Below are 25,848 nucleotides of genomic sequence, written 5' to 3' on the forward strand. Positions count from 1 at the left end.
CAACTTCAGGCCATTCCCTTGGGTCCTGTCACTGGTCACCACAGAGAAAAGATCAATGCCTGCCCCTCCTCTTCCCCTCCCCAGGAAGTTGTAACTGCAGTGAAGTCTCCCCTCAGTCTCCTCCAGCTGAACAGACCAAGTGCCCTCAGCCACTCCTCATATGGCTTCCCCTCAAGGCCCTTCCCCGCCTTCATTGCCCTCCTTTGGACACTCTCTAATGGCTTAATATCGTTCTTAGATTGCGGTGCCCAAAACTGCCACAATATTCAAAGTGAGGCTGCCCCAGATCAGAGCAGAACAGGACAATCCCCTCCCTCACCTGGCTGGCAATGCTTTGCCTGATGCCCTCCAGGACACAATTGGCCCTCCTGGCTGCCAGGGCAGTACTGACTCATAATCAACTTAGCGTGAACCAGGACCCCTAGGTCGCTTTCCTAGCACAGCTTTCAAGCATCTGATTCCCCAGTCTGTACACACAAGCAGGGTTGTCCCATCCCAGGTGCAGAAACTGGCACTTCCCCTTCTTCAACTTCATATGATTGTCAATGATAGCAGCGGAATCTCTGCTGGTGGAGAGCAAGTAACATAGTATTTGCGGGCTTCAGAAGTCCACTCTTTCTTACAAAATGCTGCAGAAAGTGGTGTCAGCATGAAGACAAACGTATCAGCCAGACCTGGTCTGCTCCAAAAACCTCAGGTTGCAAAAGGGAGAAAACAAATGCCAAAGGCAGCAACACTTCACCCAAGTACAGTGGGTTGATTGGGTTGGAAGATTGAGTTCTGATTAAAGTTTTATTTTTAAAAGGTTCGCAGCATGTTGCAGGCTCTGACAATCAGCAGCAGGACAGAACTGTCAGGGCGAGGAGATGTATCACTGCAGCAGAATTCACCCCTCACTCCCCACAGCAGCCTTTTTTCTGCTGCCTCCTTGCAGAGGGGTAGGAGCACCCCCTGCCTCCAGCCAAAAAGAGACCAGAGTCTCAACATTTAAGAGTTAGCATTCTATTGGACTTCAGTTGATGGAGAACAGAAGGGCAACAATGGCTCAGGTGTTCAATCACAAAACACCCCAGGAAGTGTCACATACAGGGGCTTAACACAGTTTGCAGGGAGACAATTGAGGAAGTTGTTTTTAAACTACTCTCCAAGGAAGAAAGGTGGATCCACAGCCCTGTTTTAATGTTCCCAATTACTGTCCTCCCTCAGTCAATTTCATAGCCTTCCCCAGAAGAAGCTTAGGACACACCTCTCCCTGATGAGTTAAAGAAATAAATGGTAGTAAACTCAGGGAAAGAATTAGACTTCAGAGTCACCATAGATCTGTGCAGGAATCAACATTTGTGGTTCTAGAAAGACTGGTTGTGACAGACTATTTTTAACAAAGCTAACAAATGGGTAAAGTTTCTACTGTGACACTTTAACCCAACTGGTGTATAAAACCTGTTGAAGTACTTTGCCTCAACACGTGTCTACGTGTTTTACAAATCACTTCCAAAGGATCTGGATATTACTTGGCTCACTGACAAGGGGAACCCAAGACTTTAAAGCAGACCTGTGAGCTGCTTCAACTGACAGTGCAGAGCAGCCCAAATGCCGTCTCTTTAACCTTTCATAACACGATGATTTTGGGGGAGTTTGCCCAAATTTCTACCACATAAGGCCAAGAGTTTGCATTAACCGGAGAGGTCAGAAAACAGGCTTGTACTTATTCTAAAGTATTTTATTTATTACAATATTTTTTTTAAATGTGCACAAGTTCATAGTAGAAGTACTGGTCTCCAGCATCTGCTGGTAAAATTCTTTCAATGGACAGCCTAAGCCTCGAAGAAAAAGAGGGACCAGAAAAAAGCAGCTTCGAATATCATATAAGCAACATCACCACAAGGAGTTAACAGTACTGAAAATTCTTTAATGAAAACATGAAATACTATCTTATATACAATTAAAGGAACTGGATATTGTTTTTTAAATAAACAACCTACTGCTCAATACCAACTTATATAATCCTATAGAAGCTAATCTTCAGTTTTAAACAAACAAGCTAATGTCCAATATTAAGATAAAGAATCCTAGGGGAACTAAATAAATATGCCACAGCTCATAGATGTGTCCTGGCCAAAGCAGACAACTGGTTACAGGACTCCTCTTGCTGTTTGTCAAATTCTTGTATTAGTCTCTTAATGTGAGACAGCTTATTGTGTAGGTACTGACATCTCTTCTTCAATTCAGAGTAGGTGGGGCTACACTATAAAGGAAAGATAAAAAGAAAATTAGGGCATGTAAACATTTCTGGAGAGTTTAGAATGTCATTTCTTTGGCTTTAAAATAGCCTTGAGCCAGACTCAGTGGTTTCCACGTCCCACAGATCTGGTGTTACACATACCTGTTGTATCTTCTGATGCTCTGCCAGGACTTGACAACAAAGCATCTACAAGAGAAAAAACCCATGAAGAAAATATGAAGAACATTTCACTACTACCAGAAAATACAAACGTGAAACACTAAGAATAAACTCAGTTTGACTTGAAGAGATTTTCTTCTCTGTGAGCCACTACTCCTGTAGGAGCTTTGCAAAAATAAATCCCCAACCCTCTCTATCACCTAGGATCTGCAATTAAACCTGTCAGTAGGCAATAAAAGGACCATGTGCTTAAAGACCCCCTTTGGGACATCACTCACACTGCTGTGCATTCACAGAGAGCTCAAACAGGGTGCTTTTGGCAGGGTTTTGCAAATATGAGACCCAGCCCAAGCAGGGTCTGAGCATATCTTCCAATTCCACAAGGTTTCCCTTTGTCTCACTGAGGAGTACCAGGGAAACTAAAATACTCCTTCTGCTCACAGATACATTTGCAATCTGGCCAAAGCCAAAATAAATGCCATCCAAAAAGCCTCAGCCTGCACACGGAACTAAAGAATTCTGATACTGAAGACATGGAATGTGTGTTCAAATCAGAGAAACCAAGGCTGGACAGACAGAACATCAGGTTTTGAACAGCCCTCTCTGCTAAAATTGCAGCTGGGATCAGCCACCTGGAAGATGAGTAAATTTTTGCTGTAGGTTTAGTTATGCGTTAAAAGTCATGGGAAAGAGAGGGTCAGGAAACCTTTTGGGATTATGGCCACTGGTTTCCAGGCATTTCCAGTCTTCTCTCCCATCTGTGTATCAGTACCCCCTCAGCTCACCAGGATATTCTTCACAGTTTTATTCTTCTTTACCTGATATTCTGTGGACCCCTGAGTCACAAACTTCTGTTGTTCATTAAACTTCCCGAATTTCTTGGCAAGGTTGTCTGTCTGAGCCAACAAATTCTGGTATTCACCATACTCTGCATTGAAGTCATCCTTGTAGCTCTGGCGTTGTTCATAGGACACTATAGCTGTGTATTTTCTAATGGAAGATGGAAAACATTTTGCTATTAATGTGTTCTAAGGGAACATTCTAATTCATTTCCATTCTATAAAGCACACGTGCAATTTTACACCAAGCACATGGTGAATGTCAAGCCCAGACACCCAATCTCAAGTGAGTTCACTCCATGGTTTCCTGCTTCTACAGGCAAGCACACGTGCTTCAAGAGAATGTAGTCAGATAACTCTAGAAATGGGCCACAGAAAACAACTTCTCCCAGTGATGCATCCCAGGCCAGATGCACCCAATCAGCATGCTGGATGATATTTGAAAAGAAAACTACAGATGTCCTTCAACATTTTGGGAGGTACCTGTGAAGCAATAGCCTGGACTTCTGGTTTATGCACAGTGACATCCCCTAGCAAGAGCCCAGCATAGCACCCACAGTGCAAGAGTGTAGAGAGGGAAGAAAGGAGAGGCAAAATGGGGAGAAACATGAACATGTTTTGTTTTTCTGGCTTTTGCATACACTTTGCTTAAAAAGCCTGAGTCCCTTTACACTCATACTATCTATATTAAGATTGAAATTATCTTTATGCTAAAGCTGTGATCATACTCATCAATTACGTAGTGCTAAGAATCAGGAAGAGAAGCTGGAATAAACTACCAAAGTGCTTTGAGCTGGATCATGTTGCAGGTGCTCTCAGTTTTCAAAATTTCTCTATGGGTGTTATGGGGTAAAAAAAGTGTTTTCCCCTGGAGTTAGAAAAGTGGTAACCCCCGAGGGGGTGGTGTTCTTGGTGTAGGGCCCAATCAGAAGCTACATTTCGCTCCTTTGAAATCAATATGTTATAACAGACCGGAAAAGAGGGGAGATGATGTAGCTGGAGAGAAGTAGCCATCTTGTGAAGCCACAAGGAGCTGAGGGGCCAGCGAGCCCTGCTGGGGGCTAGGCCCCCCCAGCCCCCAGTTGGGGGTTGCGGAAGCCCAGAACAGTGTTAAAACTGGATCAGGTGCCGTAGTCAAAGGCTGGGGGAGTTTCTCCACTGCGAGTGGGCAGCAGAAGACACTGAAAGCAGCGGCGGAGCAGCACTGAACAGAGAACTGTGGCCGAGAGCCAAAAGAGATAACAGGTAGCAGAGATGGCACATAGCCGGCTGAGAGATGCAGAGATGTTCCTGCAGCAGGGAGAGCTGGCAACAAAGCAGAGAAAACTCAACAGAGACTGTTTTTGGGGTAAGACTGAATTACTTTCCCAAAAACCTTTGGAGACCCCTCTTAAAAAGAGGGGGTGGACTTCCATTTGAAGGGAGTCCTGAAATGCAGCAGCACTGGAGAGAGGAGTTGAGAAGCTCAGAGACATCCTAAAAGCTGGACCGGGACGGCCAGACAGAATGCGGGGGAAGTGGCCTTGCCCTGCCCCTGCTGCCACGCTGGCAGTTTGAGACAGAGCAAAGGAGCTCTGGTAGGATGCTTGGGGCAAAGACTGAACTGAGAGCTGTCCTGAACGTTCTGACTCGAGGGAACTCGACCCCTCAAGGAAGGGACTTTCATGGGATGTCTTGCATTCCGTGATATGACCATGGTGAAGCAAGTTTTGTCCCTGCTGGCAGTCCACGGGCGAGACCTTCGGTTGGAGCCAAAGGGCTGAGAGGGGTGAGAGGAGACCCCTTTGTGTGTAATGGGGAGAAAGAGACAGATTACAGCTATGACAACTCCAGCTACGACTGCTGCTTTGAAGAGGAGAGACACTGCTGCCTTGAAAGGGGAAAGGATCTTTCCTTCTTCCCTTCTGAACTTTCATTGGAGGGAAAGGAGGGATTTGACCTAATGTAAATATTGCTTTACCATAGGAGAGAGAGTTAAAATTGTGTATATAATGTATTATAGTATTTATTTGTGTAATAATTGTAATATAATTCCCTTCCTCCCATACTGCGTCTTGTGTTATGTCTGAAAAACCCTCTCACACTGAAGCAAATTGTGGGAGGGGGGCTTGGACTTGGAAATTGGATTTTTGGGGGTCTCAAACTATGATAATGGGTCAGGCAGATGTCTGATACAGCACGACCTAATTTTTCCCACATCACTGTGACCAGGAGATTGTCTGTGGGATTGTTCCAGACATGGCTCCTTTCACAGGCAAATCTTCATTTAAATTTTTAATCCCAATCAGAACTAAGCCAACTTCATGAAATCTTGCATGAAGGTTTTTTTTTTCTTTAGGTTTTGATCTCGGCTTCCTACTTCAATATTCAGCTACAAAAAGTAACCATCTACCTTGCTCCTCAGTATCACTGCTCCCAGCTGACTGGGAAACAGACAGCAAAGAGCCTAATTGCTCATTTTCACCTAGCAGAGGCTGGGAATTGAAAGTGCATTGAAGTCCTCAGCCTAACATGGGAAGCACGAAACTGCTTCCCTGTAGGGCCAGGCTTTCCCTCAGTCTTTCCATGGAGCATCCTTGACTGTATCATATGGGATCCAGGCACTGCCATGCCACCAACTCAAAGGCAGATGGAAGATGCACCAAAGCTGCAGAGCTGCAGGAGGCCTGAGCACCCTTGCCGATGTCCCTGCTCTCACAGAACCAATTGGAAGTGTTTGACCAGACAGACACACTTCCCCGCCCCTTCTGCACTACAGATCCGACACGGGGACACAACACCACTGCTGCAGCTGACGCTGCGCGACTGCACTGCCAGCAAGTGTCAGGCTCATCCTGCCCTTCTCCATCACAGTGTTCATTTTGGCTCTGAGCACTGAGGGCCCATCAAAACCTTCTCAAACTCATCTTTCCAAAAGAGGAAGGAACTTAAGACTGCTCCCCACTGAGTACCAAGGGAGATAACTGTTATTTTACTCACATGAAGTAGTCTGGTTGTTCCCTTGATGACACAGGGTCTGCGGAGGCAGTGAAAGTTTCTTTAACCCCTACAGAAAAGCAGAAATTTGATACCTGAGATAAACAGATTTTTCCTATAGACAAGCAAACCAACTGGATGGGCATAAAACTGTCCTTGACCTAACTCACCATGCACTGGAGTTCCAGGAGAACAGTTTCTGAGTTTTGGTAATGTTGTCATTTAAGATAACAGTTACAGTGTAGTACAGTGGCATAAAAAAGTCTGAATTTTTCATTACCATAAAGCAGGGATAATGGTAGAGCACTAGTACGTAGCAAAGCCTTCATATGTCCAGTCCCTGGTTTCAGCGCTCCCTTTTCACCAGGGTTCACCCTCACAGGAGTTAAGAAAATCAGGGCATTAATACCTTCAGTGAAATCCAAAGGCTGGGATGTTTTCAGCCTCTTTCGGTCTTCTTTCTTCTCTCTAGGCTTGGGAGACTCCCCCTGCATCGGGGCAGGTGCTGGGATTCCAAAAGGAGTCTGAGGCATAATATCCTTTTGTTGCACCTCGGAGGTGCAGGGGAAAATAGAGCTGACAGTTTCAGATGTGTTAGAAGTCCGAAGGACTGTGGGAGGCAGTGTTGAGGAAGCAGGACTGAGGCCACCGGCTGCTGGCTGGACTCGACTGGCCAGGCGACCAATTCTCTGCTTTTTGCTCACCACAGGGAAGGTGAAATTGGAATCCAGAGGCCGTTTCTGTAATAATAACAAAATAACTACTATATGATCAGAATTAGGCTTTGCTCCCATTCTGAGAAAGAAGCATTTCTGAACAGGCAAGTGTTGAAAACACATCATTCTCAGCTACACAGAGCTGTCAAACAAGGAAATACTGCTGCTAAATATGCAGTTTATATCATTCCTAGTTTCTCATCTTGGGATATAAAAAGTCCTTCTTCAATAGTTGAAAGGCTTTGGGAGAAAGATACTCCTTGCAGCAGCTCTATCAAAGGCTTCCCCAAAACAAGGAGATTGGGTCAGTTTTGTTTAGGTCCCAGTTTCCACTTGGACACACTGGGACAAGACTCAGCTTTTGCTGTCACACAGCCACACAATTTACTAAAGAGGCTCTGGGAAGCAGGCAGTGGGTGCTGATCACAGCGTGTCAAGTGCAGAGCTGGGAAGAATAGGGAAAAGCTCCAGTCTGGCTACAGTTGTCCTTCCAGCTGCACTCCAGCTGAAGCACTGGTTCATATCCTCTTCCCTACCAAGCATCCCTGCTCACATCCATGTACATTGGAAGCTGGGTCCAGGAGTGCCAGACATGGCTCTGCGCCAGCTGCTGAAAGAAGTCCACATTCTGTGTGAACAGAGACAGGTCAAAAGAGGTTGCTGGGACCTGCACCATTTCCTGCTATGACTGGAAGGGAGTGAGGGAAAAATAAAGCTGTGTCCTTTATTCCAAGACAATTCTCTCCCTGGTGGAAGGCTTTCTGTACTTCCCAGCTTATCTCTGTACACTGCGTGCACTGACGTGCAGTTTGAGGCTCAGAAAGCCTCCAGCTTTTCACACATGGGCTCCACTGAACCAAAACTGGGCCTTAAATGCTGCCTAGAGGGGGAAACACAATATTCCTCCAAGTGGATCACTACTGTAATTTGTCCTTATTCTAGTCTTTGCTAAGATTTCTATTTAGACAGTACCACAAGGATGTTTGGGTGTGTTTTATGGCCTAGAGCTGCCAGATCACAAAGAACCTTGAACAGACACAACCAGGTACCAAAGACACAAACACATCTTGTCTTTAGCAGAGCTTCCTGTGCATCACAGTAAACAAATCACATCTGCAAGCTTTTTGCAGTCTTTGACACTGCAACAACCATCTTTAAAAGATTGCAGGAATCCCATTAGAAAGAAATGCTTCAGGTGTGTTTATACACTAAAAACAAGATTAGTGCTTCACATCACAGCTGTTACACCAATAGAAAGTGTGGTAAAATATCTTAATGCTCTGTACAGAATGTTTAAGAAATGCACCAAGTACCTCAGAAGTTCTTGATGGAGCATCTGTATCAGAAGGTCCCCGAGGTGTTAAATGGCTGGTGCTGGTGGCATTCTGAGAGGAAGCTGATTTTCTGTAGGGATGGCCCAACATTTCAGGTTACTAGCCAAAAACATCTATTGTCATACGTCTTTCCTTAGAGGGAAGACAGACCTTCCTTTCCCAGGAAGTTTTCTGAAATGGCTCTCATCCTTCCCCTACAGACTGAACTTACCTAAAAAGTCTTATCTCCAAAACCTGTCTGTCTACTTCAGTGTAGCCAGGCCAATCTTTCTGAATGTCTTTAAATAAATGTTCCTTCAGACTGAAGGAATTATCCTTTGCATTCAGGTTGGCTACCTACAGGAAGATAATAAAGAAACTAAATGTTCATTACGTCTAAATGCAAACTGCAGTTCAAAAACTGCTACTGTAAAACTAAATCAAAGCTGAAAATTAAGTCATGCACCAGTTTTCCAGGGTTTTTTTTGGATATGAAGATCAATCTAGCTCTCTCATGAGAAGCACCAATTCTAAATGTGTGGTCCACTTGGGATGCAAAAAGTCTGGCATGAGAAAATCCCAAATTGCTGCAAGTCTGTATGAAATGTACTCTCTGAAAACCTCTCTCTGCACCAGGTATCTGTGTTTCGGTTTTTCTTTAATAGAGCTTTGAGAATGAAGGCAAACTGTGACAAGACTTTCAATCTTTGCCACTTGAAATACAATGAGAGGGCAGGTTTTTCCTTTCTATTTACTTTTTTATTCTCTAAGAACTGAAGAACACTATCTGCATGTACAAGTCCAGATTTGTGCAACTTGAGGAGGACACCTGCTGCCTTCTTGTTTTACACAGCTACAGGACTATGGCAGAGCACAGGCTGTGCCTGGAATGAGGCATGTTTTCATCATCCCATGAGCAACCACAGTATGTTGTCAGTTGTGTCCCCAAACAGAACAGCTTTTCTTTCTCAAGTGCCTGCCCAGAGGAAACTACAGCTTCTTACTGAACAGCTGTATGGGATAACCTACCTAGAGCAAAACCAAAACAGATTAAAAAAAATTAAAATTAAAATAAAGATATCCAGAAATAGTAATTGACTTCTGAAAAACACAACTAAAGCTGTATTCAAAGAGAATACTCAGGCTCAGGCTTCTGGTTTTAGATTTATAGAAAAAAAGGTCTGCTACCTGCTTTTGAAGGTAATAAAAACGTGAGCAAGACTTTTCAGGGTGTAGTGCTGCTGACATGACCCTTTTGGAATGCAAACCAGGACCCTGAGGAAGATCATCCCTCAAAAAGGAAACCAAGTCCAAGATGATCTCCTTAATCATTGCCAAACATAATGGGACAGGAGAAAATTTTTTCACTTTTTATCCTGTAGGGAGCTGAGCTTTTGGAATTTTATACTCAACTTGAAGTATAAATTCAATTCAATTTGGATGGAAGAACATGGTTCTCACTAAATTGTGTCTGTCTTCAGGATGAAAAAACCTGCCCTTCCCCAGGGCAAACAATGCAACAAACCTAACAGGTCCCAGGAGAAGATGCTGAAAATTCAGTGTAGGATCAACCCAAACTGTATAAATGTTGAAGTTTACTCCCCTGCTATGTTCCAAAACACTTTTTTTCCTTGATAAAGAAGAACTACTTGACACATTAATGCTTGCATAATTCAGCCACAGCCTATGACTAAAGGGAATATTTAGAAAGGAACGAAATAGCCACTGCATTTTTATGAATCCATAGGCATCTTATGAATGGCTGTGATAAAGAAATGCAAGCACAACTGAACTCAAAAGGAGCACTGGAAAAGTTACTCAATACAAAAAGGTTTCAAGGTAGATGAAGACACAATCCATATGACAGCAAAGAAACCTGTGCTTAAAATCTGACCTCTACCTTTTCCAGTTAGGATTTACCTGGAACACCCTTCCCTGGAAGTCAACCCCCACAGATCCCAGGAGAAGCCAAGTACCACTGACAGGCCACCAGCTCCATTCAAATGAAATACTGGCCTATGCAGCTACCAAACTTCTCTGCTCAGAAACTTGTCACAAGAAATATTAAGTACACAACAAACTATTTCACACAATCAAGAGAACCCCTAGGCAGTTCCTCTCCATTAAGCAGTAAAATAGTGCAAAGAGAAGAGACACAAAAGATAAGACATGAGAAGCAAGAACATTAGAAAGAGATAATTAATGCCTGCCATTCTAGCAAAAAAAAACCTCTGCCCCAAAAGTTCTCAGTCTTTCTTTCCTTTCCTCTCGTGGACTTGCAGTTTGGCCCATATGGATAAAATTTATCAAAAACCTTAAACAAAGAGCATTACATAAGTTGCTCATCAGTTTCTAATTTAAACATGACACAGGCAGAAATTAGGAATAAAAGAATAGCAAGAGGGGAAAATTGCTGGCATAAACTTCAGGATCTAACCTGCTGAAGGATCTTTCCAAGAGTACCCCTGTCCTTTTGCATTATTCCATCTCTCAGCAAGCGATCAAGTAACTCTGGCTTCTTGTAATTCCTCAGAGCCAGCAAGTGAATCACCCTGTCCCTGAATGGTCTGCGATATACAGCATTGCAACGACTGCAGTGGACATTTTCAGGGTTCATGGGTGTTGTTCTTTTTCTCTTAGGCACAGCATCTGGAGTGTGTTGTGGGACTCTTCTGACCTCTGCTTTTCTTCCTAAAATAAGTGGGGAAAAAAAGAATGTGTCATATGGGAGGTTGGGAGAAGGCAAGGAAGTTGGCTTAAAAGTATTTACCAGGGCTGATAAACCTGTATTTGTTCAGCATTTACAGATCTGTAAGAAGTCAGATAGTGAAGATGCACCGAGTTGGGCATTAACAAACAATTAGTCATTAAAAACACTGGTACATGAGTGATACTGGAGCAAAGGTTCTTTATATAGATTCTTTCTATTGATGGTGCTTTTATTATTTTTCCAGTTTGTAAGCTCAAGCACTGAGCTATGTCAAGAACAACATAGACAGTGGGATTAAGTGCACCCTTGGCAAATCTGCCTACACCAGAGGGCTGGGATGCCATCCAGGGAGACCTGGACGAGCTTGAGAAGTGGCTGCTGGGAACATCATCAGGTTCAACAAGGCCAACTGCAAAGCGCTGCACCTGGGTTGGGGCAACCCCCGGTATCAGTCCAGGCTGGGGGAGGAAGGGACTGAAAGAAGCCCTGCCAAGAAGGACTCGGAGGTGATGCTGGATGAGAGGCTGGACATGAGTTTAAAAACCTACAGACATCCAGTAATAAATGAAATCCAGCCATACCTAAAAGTCGTCCATGAGGTCTAATGACCTTTGTATTTTGATTGCATGGCTCCTTTTCTGCCTGGGTCAGGCGCTCTCTGGTCATCTCATCGTTACTGCTTGTTCCACCTACTGTAACTTTATCCTGGGCAGAACCTGGGTCATTGAGTTGCAAGGGTCCACAGCTATAAAAAGGGTGAAAAAGGTCAAGCCCTTCAGAAACTACTTCAGGTCTAGAAGTACAGTTGTATCGGCGGAGGGGCTCGGACAGAATTGCACACAAATCAATATGATTGGCAAAAACGTCCCCTTTATTAGAGGAAAGGCAGCTTATATGCTGCCTGTGGCACAGAGACGTGATTCTTCCCCAGGTTACATTGAATACATAAGGAAAACATACTGTGGTGTACAGTACTAATTGGATAACAGCAGGTGTCCATAAAACTTGTTTTCCTGTCAAAAGAACTCCTCCTTCACCTTGGCACAAGGCCTGCAGCCATAATAGTGGCGCAGTATTTATTACTATCTGCACCCAGCCATACCAAGGCAAAGGTCGCAGAAATGCAATAGAAATTGTTCACACAATTTCTGTCTTCCGACACAGTTGTATCCAGAACTTAAAAACCTGTCCTAAGAGGTGAAGAAAAATCTTTTTCAGTTCTGACAGTGAGCTGGGCTGTAACTAGATTTCCAAATCTCTCTACACATCTACACTGTGCCAGTTTTACATGTCTGCAAATTGAGGCTTTTCTATTTTCTCTAGATCTTTGGTCTGCAATTCTACGGTGAAATTGGATATTTTGCTGTAGCTTCAAGTTAGTTTGAAATATCTTCTATAGTTAACTCCTGTTAGCTCATAAAGGGGCTTTGGAAGGGTGGACTTTGGAAGGGTGGAAGGATGGGAAGTCTCCCCTTCCCATCTCTCCAGCTTAGATACACTAAGCACTCCAAACACAGGAAAGAGGTTCAAATTTACACATTCAGTATTTTAGCATTCAGCTCTCCTCCTGCATTGCCTCACGTCTAAATACAAAACACTGCAGGTTCATATACCCTTTTTGTCTGCTTGAAGAAGACTGAAATTAAGTGTTTAAAGTCTTCTTCTGAAGTACATGAGAAATTCTTTTTAACACTTCTTTCTCCTGCAATAACTGTGGGACAACCTCACAGTTTAAAACTTGAAGGTATTTCAATGAGGCAGCTAGGTGAGTGAAAGAAACTAATCCTTATTCCAGCACTGCATGTTGGTCACATCTGACTTTTTTTAGCTATACAAGAGTTTTCATAGGTGAGTTTTTACCTGCTTTGATGAGTGGCAAGAGAGTTGTTATTTTACTCACATGAAGTCGTCTGATTGTTCCCTTGATGACACAGTGTCTGTGGAGGCAGTGTAAGTTTCTTTAACTCCTACAGAAAAGTAGAATTTTGACACGTACGATAAAGATTTTTAATACAATCAAACAGTACCAACTGGATGGGCTTGAAAAAGTCCTTCAGAACTTTGTTCTCACTGTAAATTACTTGGAAAAAGCGTAAGTTAGTAACAGTGCTCACATGACCTTCTCCACAATTGGCAGTACCAGGTTTAGAAAGAGGCATGGTCACTTTATTCTACAGGTTCTGCACTAGCGCAGTGTTAACCCCAGCTCCGTTTTTCTTATTTGAAGGCATGAGGTGGCATCTGCACAGCCATTCATGTCGTGCAGCAACAGATGTAGCTGCACAGAAGACAACAGAGAGAGATGGAGAGAGATCAACATCGAGTTTCTAGCAAGGAGAAAGCTGAAGTCCTTCTCATGCCATGTTTTTATTCTTTCTTTCCCTGACAATTACAGATACCCAAAGTTTGGCTGAATTTCAACACTCTTTTAAGTGGGAAAGTCGGTCACATTGGATGGGGGTTACTGGCACTAAGGCTCCAATAACCTGCAGCAAACACTGAGTGCTCCTCCTTAACGTGGCAAGGCTGGGTTGGAAAGTGGTCTGCACTTGTAAATTGCTCTTTTGCTCTTTTAAATGGCAGGAGGAAGCACCGCACACTTAACTTCCAACTCCTATTTTCAACGGACTATTTCAGACTAAGATAAGTAAGAAAAAGAGCTGCTGTAAGGAAAGGTGAGTTGGAAAAAGAAGCAACACTCCGGGATCTTCATGATCTCTCTCTGCCTCTCATTTGGGGTTTTGTGGCAAGCTTAAAAACACATTTACATTCGTTATCAGCTTACATTGCCACTATACACACAGCTGTCCTGCTAAAGCTCAGATGTTCTTGCCAGTCTTTAAGCTGTCTGAGCTCTAAGTCTTGAGGAGAGAAAAGAGCTATCATGTGATGCTCCACTTGATTCTTTTAAATTTAGTATTCAATTTATGACATGGTATAGAAGGATTATAAAAGGAAATGTAAAAAAACTGGACAGAAATACAAACAGGAATATTAATAGTCCCAGTATGTACAATACAACTTGTGTGAACAGCTTTGTTGTGAGTGATTCATTTCCAAAAATTCAAGTGCACTTGCTGACATAGCTCAGTCCACGCCGAAGCTTCAGGGCAAGCACCAACTTGAAACACAGTACAGATTTTTCCTTCTCCAGCTGTTCGGAATTTTGTTACTGGCTCCTGAAGAAGGATGCTCACATGTTTTTAGACTCAAGCACAAATGCTTCCAAAGCAATCCCAAGGTTTGTGGGCACCGTGCGTATGCCCAGGGTAAATCTGGAAAGACCATCCCAAAGCACCCATCTCTACAAGAACACCACCACTTCCAAGAGGCAGCTGCACACTCTAAAGGCTAAACTCAACTTCTAATTTGCGAGTCCAATCTCTAAAACAAGACAACACACAGATTTAACAAAGGAACTGAACTCTGTCCTGCTGGGTGTGTCCCCATGTTAAGAAATCAAGTGTTCTTTGTCCATTTCTGTTCAGCTTTTCAATGTCATTTTGAGTCTGAACCATTTCTAAGTCTTTGGAAGAAATAAATTCTGCAGCTAAGACGGAGAGAAGCTCTTGGTACAGTTCAAACCTGAACTCCAGTAAATCACAGGCCAGGTTACGTAGCTTTTGGACTTTCTGTAAAACGGCAGAGTTTGATAACCATGAAGAAATCACTGATGTCTGATCCATGTGTTTCAGTAAATTGGTCTGCAAGGAGTGTGTGACAAGTTTGTATCCAGCATGTAGACTTTAAAACTTGATGAGGGAAAATGTGGAGTTTCAGTCAACTGTCAGTTTACTGGAAATCAAGTGGGAAAAAAAATCCATTCCTTATTCCCAGCTCTTCCTTTTAGCCAGTTTCGGTCTAACAGCAATCCATTTAATATTACTTCGTTCTTGCACTACAGAGGGAGAATTCCTACAAATGAACATTATTTTAGATAAGGTTCCAGGAGAACAGTTTCTGAGTTTTGGTAATGTTGTCATTTAAGATAACAGTTACAGTGTAGTACAGTGGCACAAAAAAGTCTGAATTTTTCATTACCATAAAGCAGGGATAATGGTAGAGCACTAGTACGTAGCAAAGCCTTCATATATCCAGTCCCTGGTTTCAGGGCTCCCTTTTCACCAGGGTTCACCCTCACAGGAGTTAAGAAAATCAGGGCATTAATACCTTCAGTGAAATCCAAAGGCTGGGATGTTTTCAGCCTCTTTCGGTCTTCTTTCTTCTCTCTAGGCTTGGGAGACTCCCCCTGCATCGGGGCAGGTGCTGGGATTCCAAAAGGAGTCTGAGGCATAATATCCTTTTGTTGCACCTCGGAGGTGCAGGGGAAAATAGAGCTGACAGTTTCAGATGTGTTAGAAGTCCGAAGGACTGTGGGAGGCAGTGTTGAGGAAGCAGGACTGAGGCCACCGGCTGCTGGCCGGACTCGACTGGCCAGGCGACCAATTCTCTGCTTTTTGCTCACCACAGGGAAGGTGAAATTGGAATCCAGAGGCCGTTTCTGTAATAATAACAAAATAACTACTATATGATCAGAATTAGGCTTTGCTCCCATTCTGAGAAAGAAGCATTTCTGAACAGGCAAGTGTTGAAAACACATCATTCTCAGCTACACAGAGCTGTCAAACAAGGAAATACTGCTGCTAAATATGCAGTTTATATCATTCCTAGTTTCTCATCTTGGGATATAAAAAGTCCTTCTTCAATAGTTGAAAGGCTTTGGGAGAAAGATACTCCTTGCAGCAGCTCTATCAAAGGCTTCCCCAAAACAAGGAGATTGGGTCAGTTTTGTTTAGGTCCCAGTTTCCACTTGGACACACTGGGATAAGACTCAGCTTTTGCTGTCACACAGCCACACAATTTACTAAAGAGGCTCTGGGAAGCAGGCAGTGGGTGCTGATCACAGCGTGTCAAGTGCAGAGCTGGGAAGAATAGGGAAAAGCTCCAGTCTGGCTACAGTTGTCCTTCCAGCTGCACTCCAGCTGAAGCACTGGTTCATATCCTCTTCCCTACCAAGCATCCCTGCTCACATCCATGTACATTGGAAGCTGGGTCCAGGAGTGCCAGACATGGCTCTGCGCCAGCTGCTGAAAGAAGTCCACATTCTGTGTGAACAGAGACAGGTCAAAAGAGGTTGCTGGGACCTGCACCATTTCCTGCTATGACTGGAAGGGAGTGAGGGAAAAATAAAGCTGTGTCCTCTATTCCAAGACAATTCTCTCCCTGGTGGAAGGCTTTCTGTACTTCCCAGCTTATCTCTGTACACTGCGTGCACTGACGTGCAGTTTGAGGCTCAGAAAGCCTCCAGCTTTTCACACATGGGCTCCACTGAACCAAAACTGGGCCTTAAATGCTGCCTAGAGGGGGAAACACAATATTCCTCCAAGTGGATCACTACTGTAATTTGTCCTTATTCTAGTCTTTGCTAAGATTTCTATTTAGACAGTACCACAAGGATGTTTGGGTGTGTTTTATGGCCTAGAGCTGCCAGATCACAAAGAACCTTGAACAGACACAACCAGGTACCAAAGACACAAACACATCTTGTCTTTAGCAGAGCTTCCTGTGCATCACAGTAAACAAATCACATCTGCAAGTTTTTTGCAGTCTTTGACACTGCAACAACCATCTTTAAAAGATTGCAGGAATCCCATTAGAAAGAAATGCTTCAGGTGTGTTTATACACTAAAAACAAGATTAGTGCTTCACATCACAGCTGTTACACCAATAGAAAGAGTGGTAAAATATCTTAATGCTCTGTACAGAATGTTTAAGAAATGCACCAAATACCTCAGAAGTTCTTGATGGAGCATCTGTATCAGAAGGTCCCCGAGGTGTCAAATGGCTGGTGCTGGTGGCATTCTGAGAGGAAGCTGATTTTCTGTAAGGATGGCCCAACATTTCAGGTTACTAGCCAAAAACATCTATTATCATACTTCTTTCCTTAGAGGGAAGACAGACCTTCCTTTCCCAGGAAGTTTTCTGAAATGGCTCTCATCCTTCCCCTACAGACTGAACTTACCTAAAAAGTCTTATCTCCAAAACCTGTCTGTCTACTTCAGTGTAGCCAGGCCAATCTTTCTGAATGTCTTTAAATAAATGTTCCTTCAGACTGAAGGAATTATCCTTTGCATTCAGGTTGGCTACCTACAGGAAGATAATAAAGAAACTAAATGTTCATTACATCTAAATGCAAACTGCAGTTCAAAAACTGCTACTGCAAAGCTAAATCAAATCTGAAAAAAAAGTACCACAACAAATTATTTCCCCCAGTCAAGAGAACCCCTGGGCAGTTCCTCTCCATTAAGCAGTAGAACAGTGCAAGGAAAAGAGACACAAAAGATAAGACATGAGAAGCAAGAACATTAGAAAGAGATAATTAATGCCTGCCATTCTAGCAAAAAAAATCTCTGCCCCAAAAGTTCTCAGTCTTTCTTTCCTTTCCTCTCGTGGACTTGCAGTTTGGCCCATATGGATAAAATTTATCAAAAACCTTAAACAAAGAGCATTACATAAATTGTTCATCAGTTTCTAATTTAAACACTGGAGTGACACAGGTAGAAATTAGGAATAAAAGAATAGCAAGAGGGGAAAATTGCTGGCATAAACTTCAGGATCTCACCCGCTGAAGGATCATTTCAAGGGAATCCCTGTCCTTTTGCATGACTCCATCTCTCTGCAAGTGATTAAGTAACTCTGGCTTCTTGTAATTCTTCAGAGCCAACAAGTGAATCACCCTGTCCTTGAATGGTCGTCCAGAAACTCCACTGGAAATTCTCTGGAAGATGTTTGCAGGGTTCATGGGTGTTGTTCTTTTCCTCTCAGGCACGGCATCTGGAGTGCTTTGTGGGACTCTTCTGACCTCTGTTTTTCTTTCTAAAATAAGGGCAAAAAAGAGGGAAAAAAATGTGTCATATGGGAGGTTGGGAGAAGGCAAGAAAGTTAGTTGGTTTAAAAGTATTCACCAGGACTGATAAACCTGTATTTTTTCAGCATTTCCAGCTCTGTAAGAATTCAGATAGTAAAGATGCATTGAGTTGGGCATTAACAAACAAATAGTCATTAAAAAATGCTCATAAATGAGTGATACTTGAGGCTGGACAGGGGCCGGCAATGTGCATTGGCAGCCCAGAAAGACAACTCTGTCCAGGGCTGCACCAGCAGAGCTGGGGCCAGCAGGCTGAGAGAGAGGATATGACACAGCAGGCACTTGTCTGAAACCACTAACTTGTGTTTGGTACCTGAAAGAGGCTAAATGAGTAATAGTGACAAAACGGAGCCTTCTCTCTTTGTATCAGGCACACAGAGACTGACCTGTTCCTATGAAGTGCTTCAGTTTTGCAATGGAGGGCAAACCTTTAATACCTTTCCACACTGGCTGCTCCCTGGACTCTGCCTTTCTGGTGTTCAACTGCAAACCTAATCCTCAAACACACACGGTTAAATTTTGTAGAACACTGTAAACTTGCCAGTTGTCTATTGAAGGCACTGCTAATGTTTTGAGAAGTTAAATTCAATGGTAATTGAATAATGCAGAAACTTCCTACAGCAGTCAAGCAAAGCACTTCCTAATGTCATGTCCCTGAAGAAAAAATAACCTGAAACCATATCGAAGCATTTACATGGAAATTAGGAAAGAGTTCTTCAACCCGAGTGTAGTCAAGCACTTGGCGGGCTCCCCAGAACAGTGATCATGGCACCAAGTTTGCCAGAGTTCAGGAAGCACTTGGACAGTGTTCTCAGGCACATGGTGGGATTCTTGGAGCCAGGAGCTGGCCTTGATGATCTTTGTGGATTCCTTCCAATTCAGTATATTCTGTGATACTGTGACAAACCCCAGTTCCTAACTGGTACTGCATGGAGCATGTTGCCCTGTGTCCTACCAGCAACTAGACCTGTCCTACCTGAGTTTCGTCAATGCCAGCACAAAACAAAAGTACCCCCCCAATACCACAATTGCCTTACTGCTGCAAGTCTTCAGACCCCAATTACTGAATGTTAAATATTCACTTGAGATCTATTTACACCACCACCAAGAATCACACATATCATCATTCAATGTCAAACAGAACTTCCCCAATGAGAAGTTCTGAAATACATGAAAGTGGCTCCTCTCACACTGCATTGCAGAGCAGTTCAAAAAACAGAGGGGGACCAGTGCCAGCACCACCTCCTACAATCAACCCCAGACAAGCTCCCTTGGAGTCAAGGCCGCACATGCTTAATTTCCTCTTTCCAAAAAGCCATGACAATGCTAGCTTAAAATGCTCTGCCGTGTACAGACAGAGCAAGAGCTGCACTTTCATTGTCAGGGATGTCCCTGCTGGCAGGTGACTGCAGCCAGGGCCAAGTGAGAGCCCATTTTACTCTGTGAAGGTGGATGCACCTAGCTCAGCTCACTGCTGCAGGCAGGACCACTGCTGCTGGTACCATTGAGAGCCTGTAAGGTGCATGTCCACCTTGTGTCTGCCTGGAAACAGGCTTCTTGGGGAAACAGTGCTCAGAACAGTTCAATAATGAATTATATTAACATGTCACTCGTCCCAAAAAAACACCACAGAAATTAATTACTAGGTTTAAAACTTACAGACATCCAATAAAATATTAAAAGCAACCATACCTGAAAATGGTCCATCAGGTCCATCAGTAACCTCTGCACCTTGATTTTGTGTTGCCTTTTCTGCCTGGGTTGGGAGTTTGAATTGCAACGCTCCGTAACTATAAAGACATTGAAAAATGTTGAGCCCTTCAGGCACTACTTCAGCATGAGAAGTATGGTTGTATCAGGAATGTTAAAACTGGTCTTAACAGGGGAAGAAAAACATTTCCCAGTTCTGACAGCAAGCTAGGACATAAACAGATTTCCAACTGCCTCTACACGTTCAGACTTCGCCAGTTTTACCTGTCAGTGTGGTTACAATTTCCTCACACAACTGCAGGGCTGTGCTGCTTGTTCTCCTGAGAACCGCTGCAGTGACAGCCACAGGCAGCACTCGGGCAGCTGCCCCGGCACCCTCCTGGCAGGCAGATCCTGCCCTGGAGCCTTCCTGGGCCCTGCCCTTACTCCCACCGCCCTTACCAAGCCTGCTGTGTGGCACCTGCCACGGCAACGGTCCTGACCGAGGACAGGACACCAGCTTCAGCTCACCTGAAATGCTTCAACCACTCTAAAATGCCCAATTAAGGCTCCAAGAAAAAGCATCAACAACCTGAGTCTCAATTTATCGTGTCCTTTCTGAAAGTCACAAAGCTGCACAAGGCCACTGCCCAGTATTTCAACCTGATACAGCTCCAGTTTTGTCCATAGCCAAGGACTATGGATGGATCCCTCACTCCAAAACCGGCATATTTACAACAGAAAGAAAAGGCCATTTTTTAAATGGCTCTGTGTGTAACAGTACTGCAAGTTCTGCCTTAACTTTGCAGGTACTTTGCACAAACTGAGCACTGCCTACACAGGGCCCATGAAAGCTGGTCTGAACTAGATTTTGAGGAAAATTAGCAAAACCTCATTAAAACTACCTAGGCTTCAAAGTCAGAATTACTTAGAGCTAAATTAGCTAAATCAATTTAATCTGACATAAAAAATACAATTTCATTCAAGCCATCCTTCCCAAAGAAGAAGGTACCCTCAAAGGTGCTAAGGACAGGCAGGCCAGGAGTGGAGGCAGGACCTCTCCCTCCTAACTTAAACTCCTGCTGCTTGCTTTGTACCAGCCTTGGAAGCCTGGGCCCTTTCAGATACCATTTTTGTGGCTGCTAAGATAAGACAACTCTCCATCAAGGCCAGCATGCTGCCAACCATAATCATATTGACATACAGTTGTAGAACAGATCTGGTCAAGCTTCGACCATCCTGAGCTCCAAAGCCTTTGAAAAATACCACTAAGAGGGGGGAAAGTACTCAGAAGGTAATTTTTTTTTAGGAACAAAACCAAAAAGAATTCTACAGAAAAGCAAGTGTTTGTAACCAGCAAGAAGCCACGTATTGCTGGGAATTCATTTCCTACTGCAGTCATCACCAGGAACATGCTCCTGTAAAGGTTTTCACCATATGCTCAAAGCCACAGAATCCACTGAAATGTGCCATGAAAGAAAACATGAAGCAAAACTTACGTTGAGCCAGTTTGCTGGACACAGTCAAAGCTTCCCTGAGGATTATCTTTGCCAGCATTTGACAAAGGGAAGTTAAATGCACGCACTTCATTTGGCTAAAAGATAAAAATAGTTTCTGTGAAAACTTCAGTCTACACTCCATTGCTGGCGATTAATTAGGCCCATAATTTTAAATGGATAACTGTATTTTGAAGATTTTGCTACTATTTCAGTCACTAAAAAGAGCTGCTCTGTCACAATTCTCCCTCTGAAAGCAGCTGGCCACAAAACCACTGAGATAGCAGCAGTCACTCAGCTTCTAATTCAGCAAAGCATTTAATTAGCAAGTCATCCCTTCCCGCTTCCCAGAATTAATAGGCATATACTTCCCTTGAAATGCAAGTGCTTGAGTGCAATCAAACTGGCTGGAGCTCAGCTTACAAATGAGAGGAGAGCAGTTGGGAAATAAATCACAAAGTTGGGGCAGCATCCAACTCTGGGATTTATTTGATCCCAAGAAAACACATACTGGAGTCAGCTCCAACAAGGACTACAACTAGAAAAGATGAATGCCAATTTCAACAGGCGCAAAACCCCTTTTTGTTTTCCTCAGCTCTACATGCAATTATTTGCATAAATGTGAAATGGTTAGTCAGACCTAAAAATGGGCATTATTTTAACAGAAGCGTGCAGAAAGTCTTACCACTAATGTCAAATGCATCTCTCCAGGCTGACAGAGATGCAGAAAGACTGTTTTCTAGATCAGCACTGAAAAGATAGAGGAGGGACTGAGCAGATCATTCCTCATTGGTGGCAGCTGCAGGAAACTTGATTCTTTTGCCTCTGCTCTAAGCTTCCCCAAAGAAAAAAATTTCATCTACAGCTGCATACAACTCCAAGGCAAATTTCATCAACCCCGAGAATCTTCCCTCACCAGCAGATTTTTCAACTGAGTTATGTAGGGACTCCCTTCTTTCAAGTGCCTGAATGTCCAGCACTGGTGTGACTTTAGGATACAAACATTAGGAGAGACTTTAACAACACTAGTGTTAGTTTAATACCACAACCAGAGCGTGCTCTTAAAAGTTAGTGAAGCGAACCTACGGGGTGGCTGCCAGAAGCCTGGCTCCACCAGTATGTTCCTGCTGCTTTCTCTGGGCCAGCCAACCAGGGCATTTGACTGTGCCAGTCCTGCACAGATGCAAAGTCCCAGCCATGCAAGGAACTACAGAAGATATTAAAAATAACAACTAAAATAATAATTAAAAAAGTTTTCTTCTAGATCATCCTCTTGAACATCACTGCAGGAAGCACACAGCAAGGCATTTTTCAAAGGGTCCTAGTTCCCTGGAGCATCACTGGCTATAACACGGACCAAAACTACTTTGGTGCAGCTCCATTTAGTGCCAAAGGGCAGAGACAAGTGTCAGTAAGGATAGCAGTGCACAGGGCAGCAAGGACACCAAACCTATTCATCTATACACAGAGAAACTTAGGAAGATGCCAGCCTGAATGTGATGAAGGAAATCCCAGAAAGGAAGGCCTAAGTTGGTACAGGATCCTCTTCAACTTCAAAAAAAAGGAAAAAAAGGTCTTAGCACAGGCTACAGAAAACAACAAGTGGAAGGAGAGATGTTCTGTAAAAATTAAGTCTTAAAGTTTTCATGTTTTGAAATTTGAGATTTTAGGATAAAATTATGAAGATTTCTTGCTTCAGGCTCTTTTGAAATGATAGAAGGCAGAGAGCCCTTCTAAGTCTTCTCAAATGAGAATAAGCTCCTGCTGTTAACTGACAGCAAAAAAGTCAAGACTTCAAACAGACTCAGACGAACTCTGGCCAGCTCCGACCAAGCACCTGTGCAACCTGGGGCAAGGCAGGCAGGTGAGGGCATCAACAGGAGCGGGCTCTGTGGCTCAGGAACACCCTCTTCCTGCCTCCTGCCTTTCATCCCTGGGCAGAGGCAGTTTTCCCAGTAAAACCCACAGCTCAGATGCTCACACACACGCCAGCACTGCGGTCTGACATGTGTGCTGTGCTTTGAGCTGGCCCCAGTGTCACCACCGGCCAGGCTGCAGCACTTCCGGATGAGTGTGGAATGCTCTTTACCCTCTGCTGCCTACTTTAAAATGTCATTTTAAATTCTACATCCTCAAATTGGCCTGCAAGTTCTTCCAATATATTGAAAGCACCATGCTGTGGGGTAGGAGAGCCATTCAAAGACATGAATATGGACATATAACAGGAATTTAGCCTCCCTCAGTGTGTCCTGAATTACTTCAAGATTTAATTTTAAATTGTTTGATTGCAGGTTTGTTTTTTTCTAATATACAGTGTCTTCAGACAACCCAGATAGTACTCAGTAGGCAGGAAACATTTACAAAACCTTAGCACACAGCTCCACAGCCAGGTTGCTGTACAAACCCTAGAGACACAGAGCTCATCTTACACCAAGAGCACTTCCCAAACACCAGAGTATTTTTCCAGCTATTCGCCATAAGCAGGCACTGCTACTATTCTACAAGCGGTAACACGCAACCTGGTAGTTTTGGGTGTCAGATCTGAAAATTCCAAGTTCTGATTTTAAACCTTCATTGCAAATTTTCAGTGGCACAGTCAGCATTGAACTGGGTCAGCAATTGAGCTGAACATTAAGGTATCACCACCTACAGACCATCAGTCCTGTCCTCCCCTTCTGGCACTGGACAGATGTCTGAGCTGGCAGACCATAACCATTTAAAATGGAGACAAAAGAAAGAAATGGTATCTTCTCCCTCCCTTATTCCTCCCCTGATGCTGATATTCTTGTCAACTATTAATAAAACAAATGATGGTCTGACATACCCAAGATGAGGAGGCAAAGCTCCTCAACACTTGGCTCCCATCCCCAGGGAGTGCTTTGATCTCAGAACTGTGTCCCACCACCACTGCTGCGTGTCCTACCTCCATCCCTTCATGTCCCACCTGCAAATGCCCCTGCTGCAGGAAGGTATCCCTTCTCGAAAGAACGACTCTTTGTCCTGAGTCAATGCCTTTAACTGGAAGAATGCCGGCACCATGACACGTAGCCACAATGACAAAGGTCAAATACCCAAGTCACATTTAAACCTGCTGGAGCCAAACCTTCTGCAGCCCAGCAGCAATTGCTGCCACTGCCAACCTATGGGGCCTCCTCTCCTGTTGTGACAGCACAGCTCGCGTGACCATGGAACAAGGACAAATCCATGCATTTTGGCTGGGAGCTGAGCCAGAGCACGAGTTTAGAGTGTCACAGCACAGGGAATCTCTGACTTCCACTGGAGCCTCTATGCTGTCCCCCGTGGGCCACTTCCACTGGCATGGCTGTGTTCCAAGGAGCCCTCGGAGCACGAGGAGGCCCCAGCCCTGCCCAGCGGGTCCCATGGGCACTGGACACCAAAACCACAACCTAACCCCTGCCCTGTGCCAACCCACAGAGCCCAGTGTCCACCCCTCACCTGGCAGTCCTGGGAGCTCTTGTTCAGCTCAATGTGCATCCTGGTGGTGTTTGGGGCCCTGTTCCACCAGGACATGGTGGATTGCGCTCTATCCCACAGCTCCACCAACTCAGGCTCCCACTGCACTTCTGCTGCTCTTGCTCCCAACTGCTCCTATTGCAAAATGTGGAAGACATAAAATTTTTCTTACAGAACGATGCTCATTGATGTTTGATCTCTGTATACTTTCAAACCTAATCAACAAGAGGAGATATTTAATCCATGAAAGAGAAAGCAGCAAACAAGCTCTAAGTGATGTCCAGGTGTTGGAAAGACAAATTACTCATCTGTAGAATTGCCTTATTATGGGTTCAACATATTCCAATGACCTCAGACCTAGAGGGAGGTTAACAACGCTTGGGAAGAAAGATGTACCACTGATAGTAGACACAAGGAATGCAGAATTTATGAGCCACAGGACATTTGGCAGAACACCCAAGATAGGGAAGAAACTAGTAAAGGCAACCCAGCAACTGTGCTGAATCAGCTCTGACTGGGTACAAGGTAATTCTGGCAGGAGGAGATCGCAACCACTGACTCACAGCCATTGGCCCAAGAAATCCACGGGCTCCAAGGACAAAAAAGACTGAGCAAGCAGACTAATTAACATAGGAAGCAAGAGAATCATTAACCAGTAGAGGATAGAATATAATTAGTATGACTCCGAAAAAGTGACTTGTTCCCAATGAACATTAACGCTTTTGTTTGCTAAAATGTATCAACAGGGAAAGGATTGGCAGTCACTGTGCTGGCTCTGTGGATCTGTACCCCTTTCTGTGCAGAACTGCCAATAAATCAATTACCTCCACACTGTGCGTGATCAGCCTTTTGCACACTGAGTGCAAGAATCTATTTTGGGACAATGGTCCTGCTCTGACAATGATGGTTTGTCTCCAATGCCGCTCTTGCTGTGTTCCTGCTCCAGGCGTGAAACGCTCTGAGCAGTCCCAACTCATGTCCTTGGAAATGGGCAGTTCCACATTCCAAGGCAGAGCAAATGGCTGTGAGGTCACTGAGGTGCTCTGGGATGACCCGTGCTGGGTCTGTGATCTTCCAGAGCTCACTTTCCATGCCATGAAATCTTGTCTTCATTTTCAAGACTGTATCCATTTCTGCCCATATCCGGTCTCCTGGCTGACATGCTCAGATTATAATTTACTGTTTCAGTGTTTGTCTCCACTAGTTTGGTTCTTTTCCTCTGCTAGTACTTGCCTGCTCTTCTATACTGCCTACTCCAAAACATCTTTATAGTACATGTACACACACAGACACACTTTAAATATAT

The 25,848-nt window shown here is 43.9% G+C and overlaps 2 protein-coding genes across 3 annotated transcripts; both read right to left on the reverse strand.

Moving 5' to 3' along the window:
* Positions 1–1,795: 1,795 nt before the first annotated feature.
* Positions 1,796–17,757, reverse strand: LOC116781093 (RNA polymerase II elongation factor ELL2-like). The gene is made up of 16 exons (XM_032676693.1): positions 17,578–17,757; positions 16,978–17,102; positions 16,746–16,836; positions 15,986–16,060; positions 15,126–15,456; positions 12,856–12,922; positions 11,537–11,700; positions 10,683–10,936; positions 8,478–8,602; positions 8,246–8,336; positions 6,733–6,956; positions 6,387–6,403; positions 6,220–6,286; positions 3,220–3,391; positions 2,384–2,428; positions 1,796–2,245 (listed from the first exon to the last, which is right to left on the reverse strand). The coding sequence occupies exons 1-16, from the start codon at positions 17,755–17,757 to the stop codon at positions 2,099–2,101; spliced, it is 2,175 nt and encodes a 724-aa protein (XP_032532584.1). The 3' UTR covers positions 1,796–2,098.
* Positions 17,718–25,535, reverse strand: LOC116780718. Of its 2 annotated transcripts, none has more exons than XM_032676015.1 (5): positions 25,367–25,535; positions 24,525–24,677; positions 21,072–21,166; positions 19,576–19,673; positions 17,718–18,374 (listed from the first exon to the last, which is right to left on the reverse strand). In XM_032676015.1, exons 1-5 carry the CDS (start codon positions 25,517–25,519, stop codon positions 18,250–18,252), a joined length of 624 nt encoding a protein of 207 aa, XP_032531906.1. In that variant the 5' UTR covers positions 25,520–25,535; the 3' UTR covers positions 17,718–18,249. The 2 variants fall into 2 exon arrangements, with proteins under 2 accessions (XP_032531906.1, XP_032531905.1); XM_032676014.1 differs by having other exon boundaries at positions 17,718–18,380.
* Between the last annotated feature and the right edge of the window lie 313 nt (positions 25,536–25,848).

The sequence above is a fragment of the Chiroxiphia lanceolata genome, chromosome Z (genome assembly GCF_009829145.1).
Source record: "Chiroxiphia lanceolata isolate bChiLan1 chromosome Z, bChiLan1.pri, whole genome shotgun sequence".
In the NCBI taxonomy this organism is placed as follows: domain Eukaryota; kingdom Metazoa; phylum Chordata; class Aves; order Passeriformes; family Pipridae; genus Chiroxiphia; species Chiroxiphia lanceolata.

Coding starts and splice junctions, on each gene's coding strand:
- LOC116780718 (XM_032676014.1), bottom strand. CDS start 25,519: ATGAGTTGGGACTGCTCAGAGCGTTTCACGCCTGGAGCAGGAACACAG. Junction 19,674..21,071: donor GTCCAGCAAACTGGCTCAAC/GTAAGTTTTGCT, acceptor ATGTCTTTATAG/TTACGGAGCGTTGCAATTCA. Junction 18,381..19,575: donor ACCTGATGGACCATTTTCAG/GTATGGTTGCTT, acceptor TGTGTGTTTGAG/GATTAGGTTTGCAGTTGAAC.
- LOC116781093 (XM_032676693.1), bottom strand. CDS start 17,757: ATGAACCCTGCAAACATCTTCCAGAGAATTTCCAGTGGAGTTTCTGGA. Junction 12,923..15,125: donor GCCTTTGGATTTCACTGAAG/GTATTAATGCCC, acceptor ACTTTTCTGTAG/GAGTTAAAGAAACTTACACT. Junction 3,392..6,219: donor GAACAACCAGACTACTTCAT/GTGAGTAAAATA, acceptor ATCTTCCATTAG/AAAATACACAGCTATAGTGT.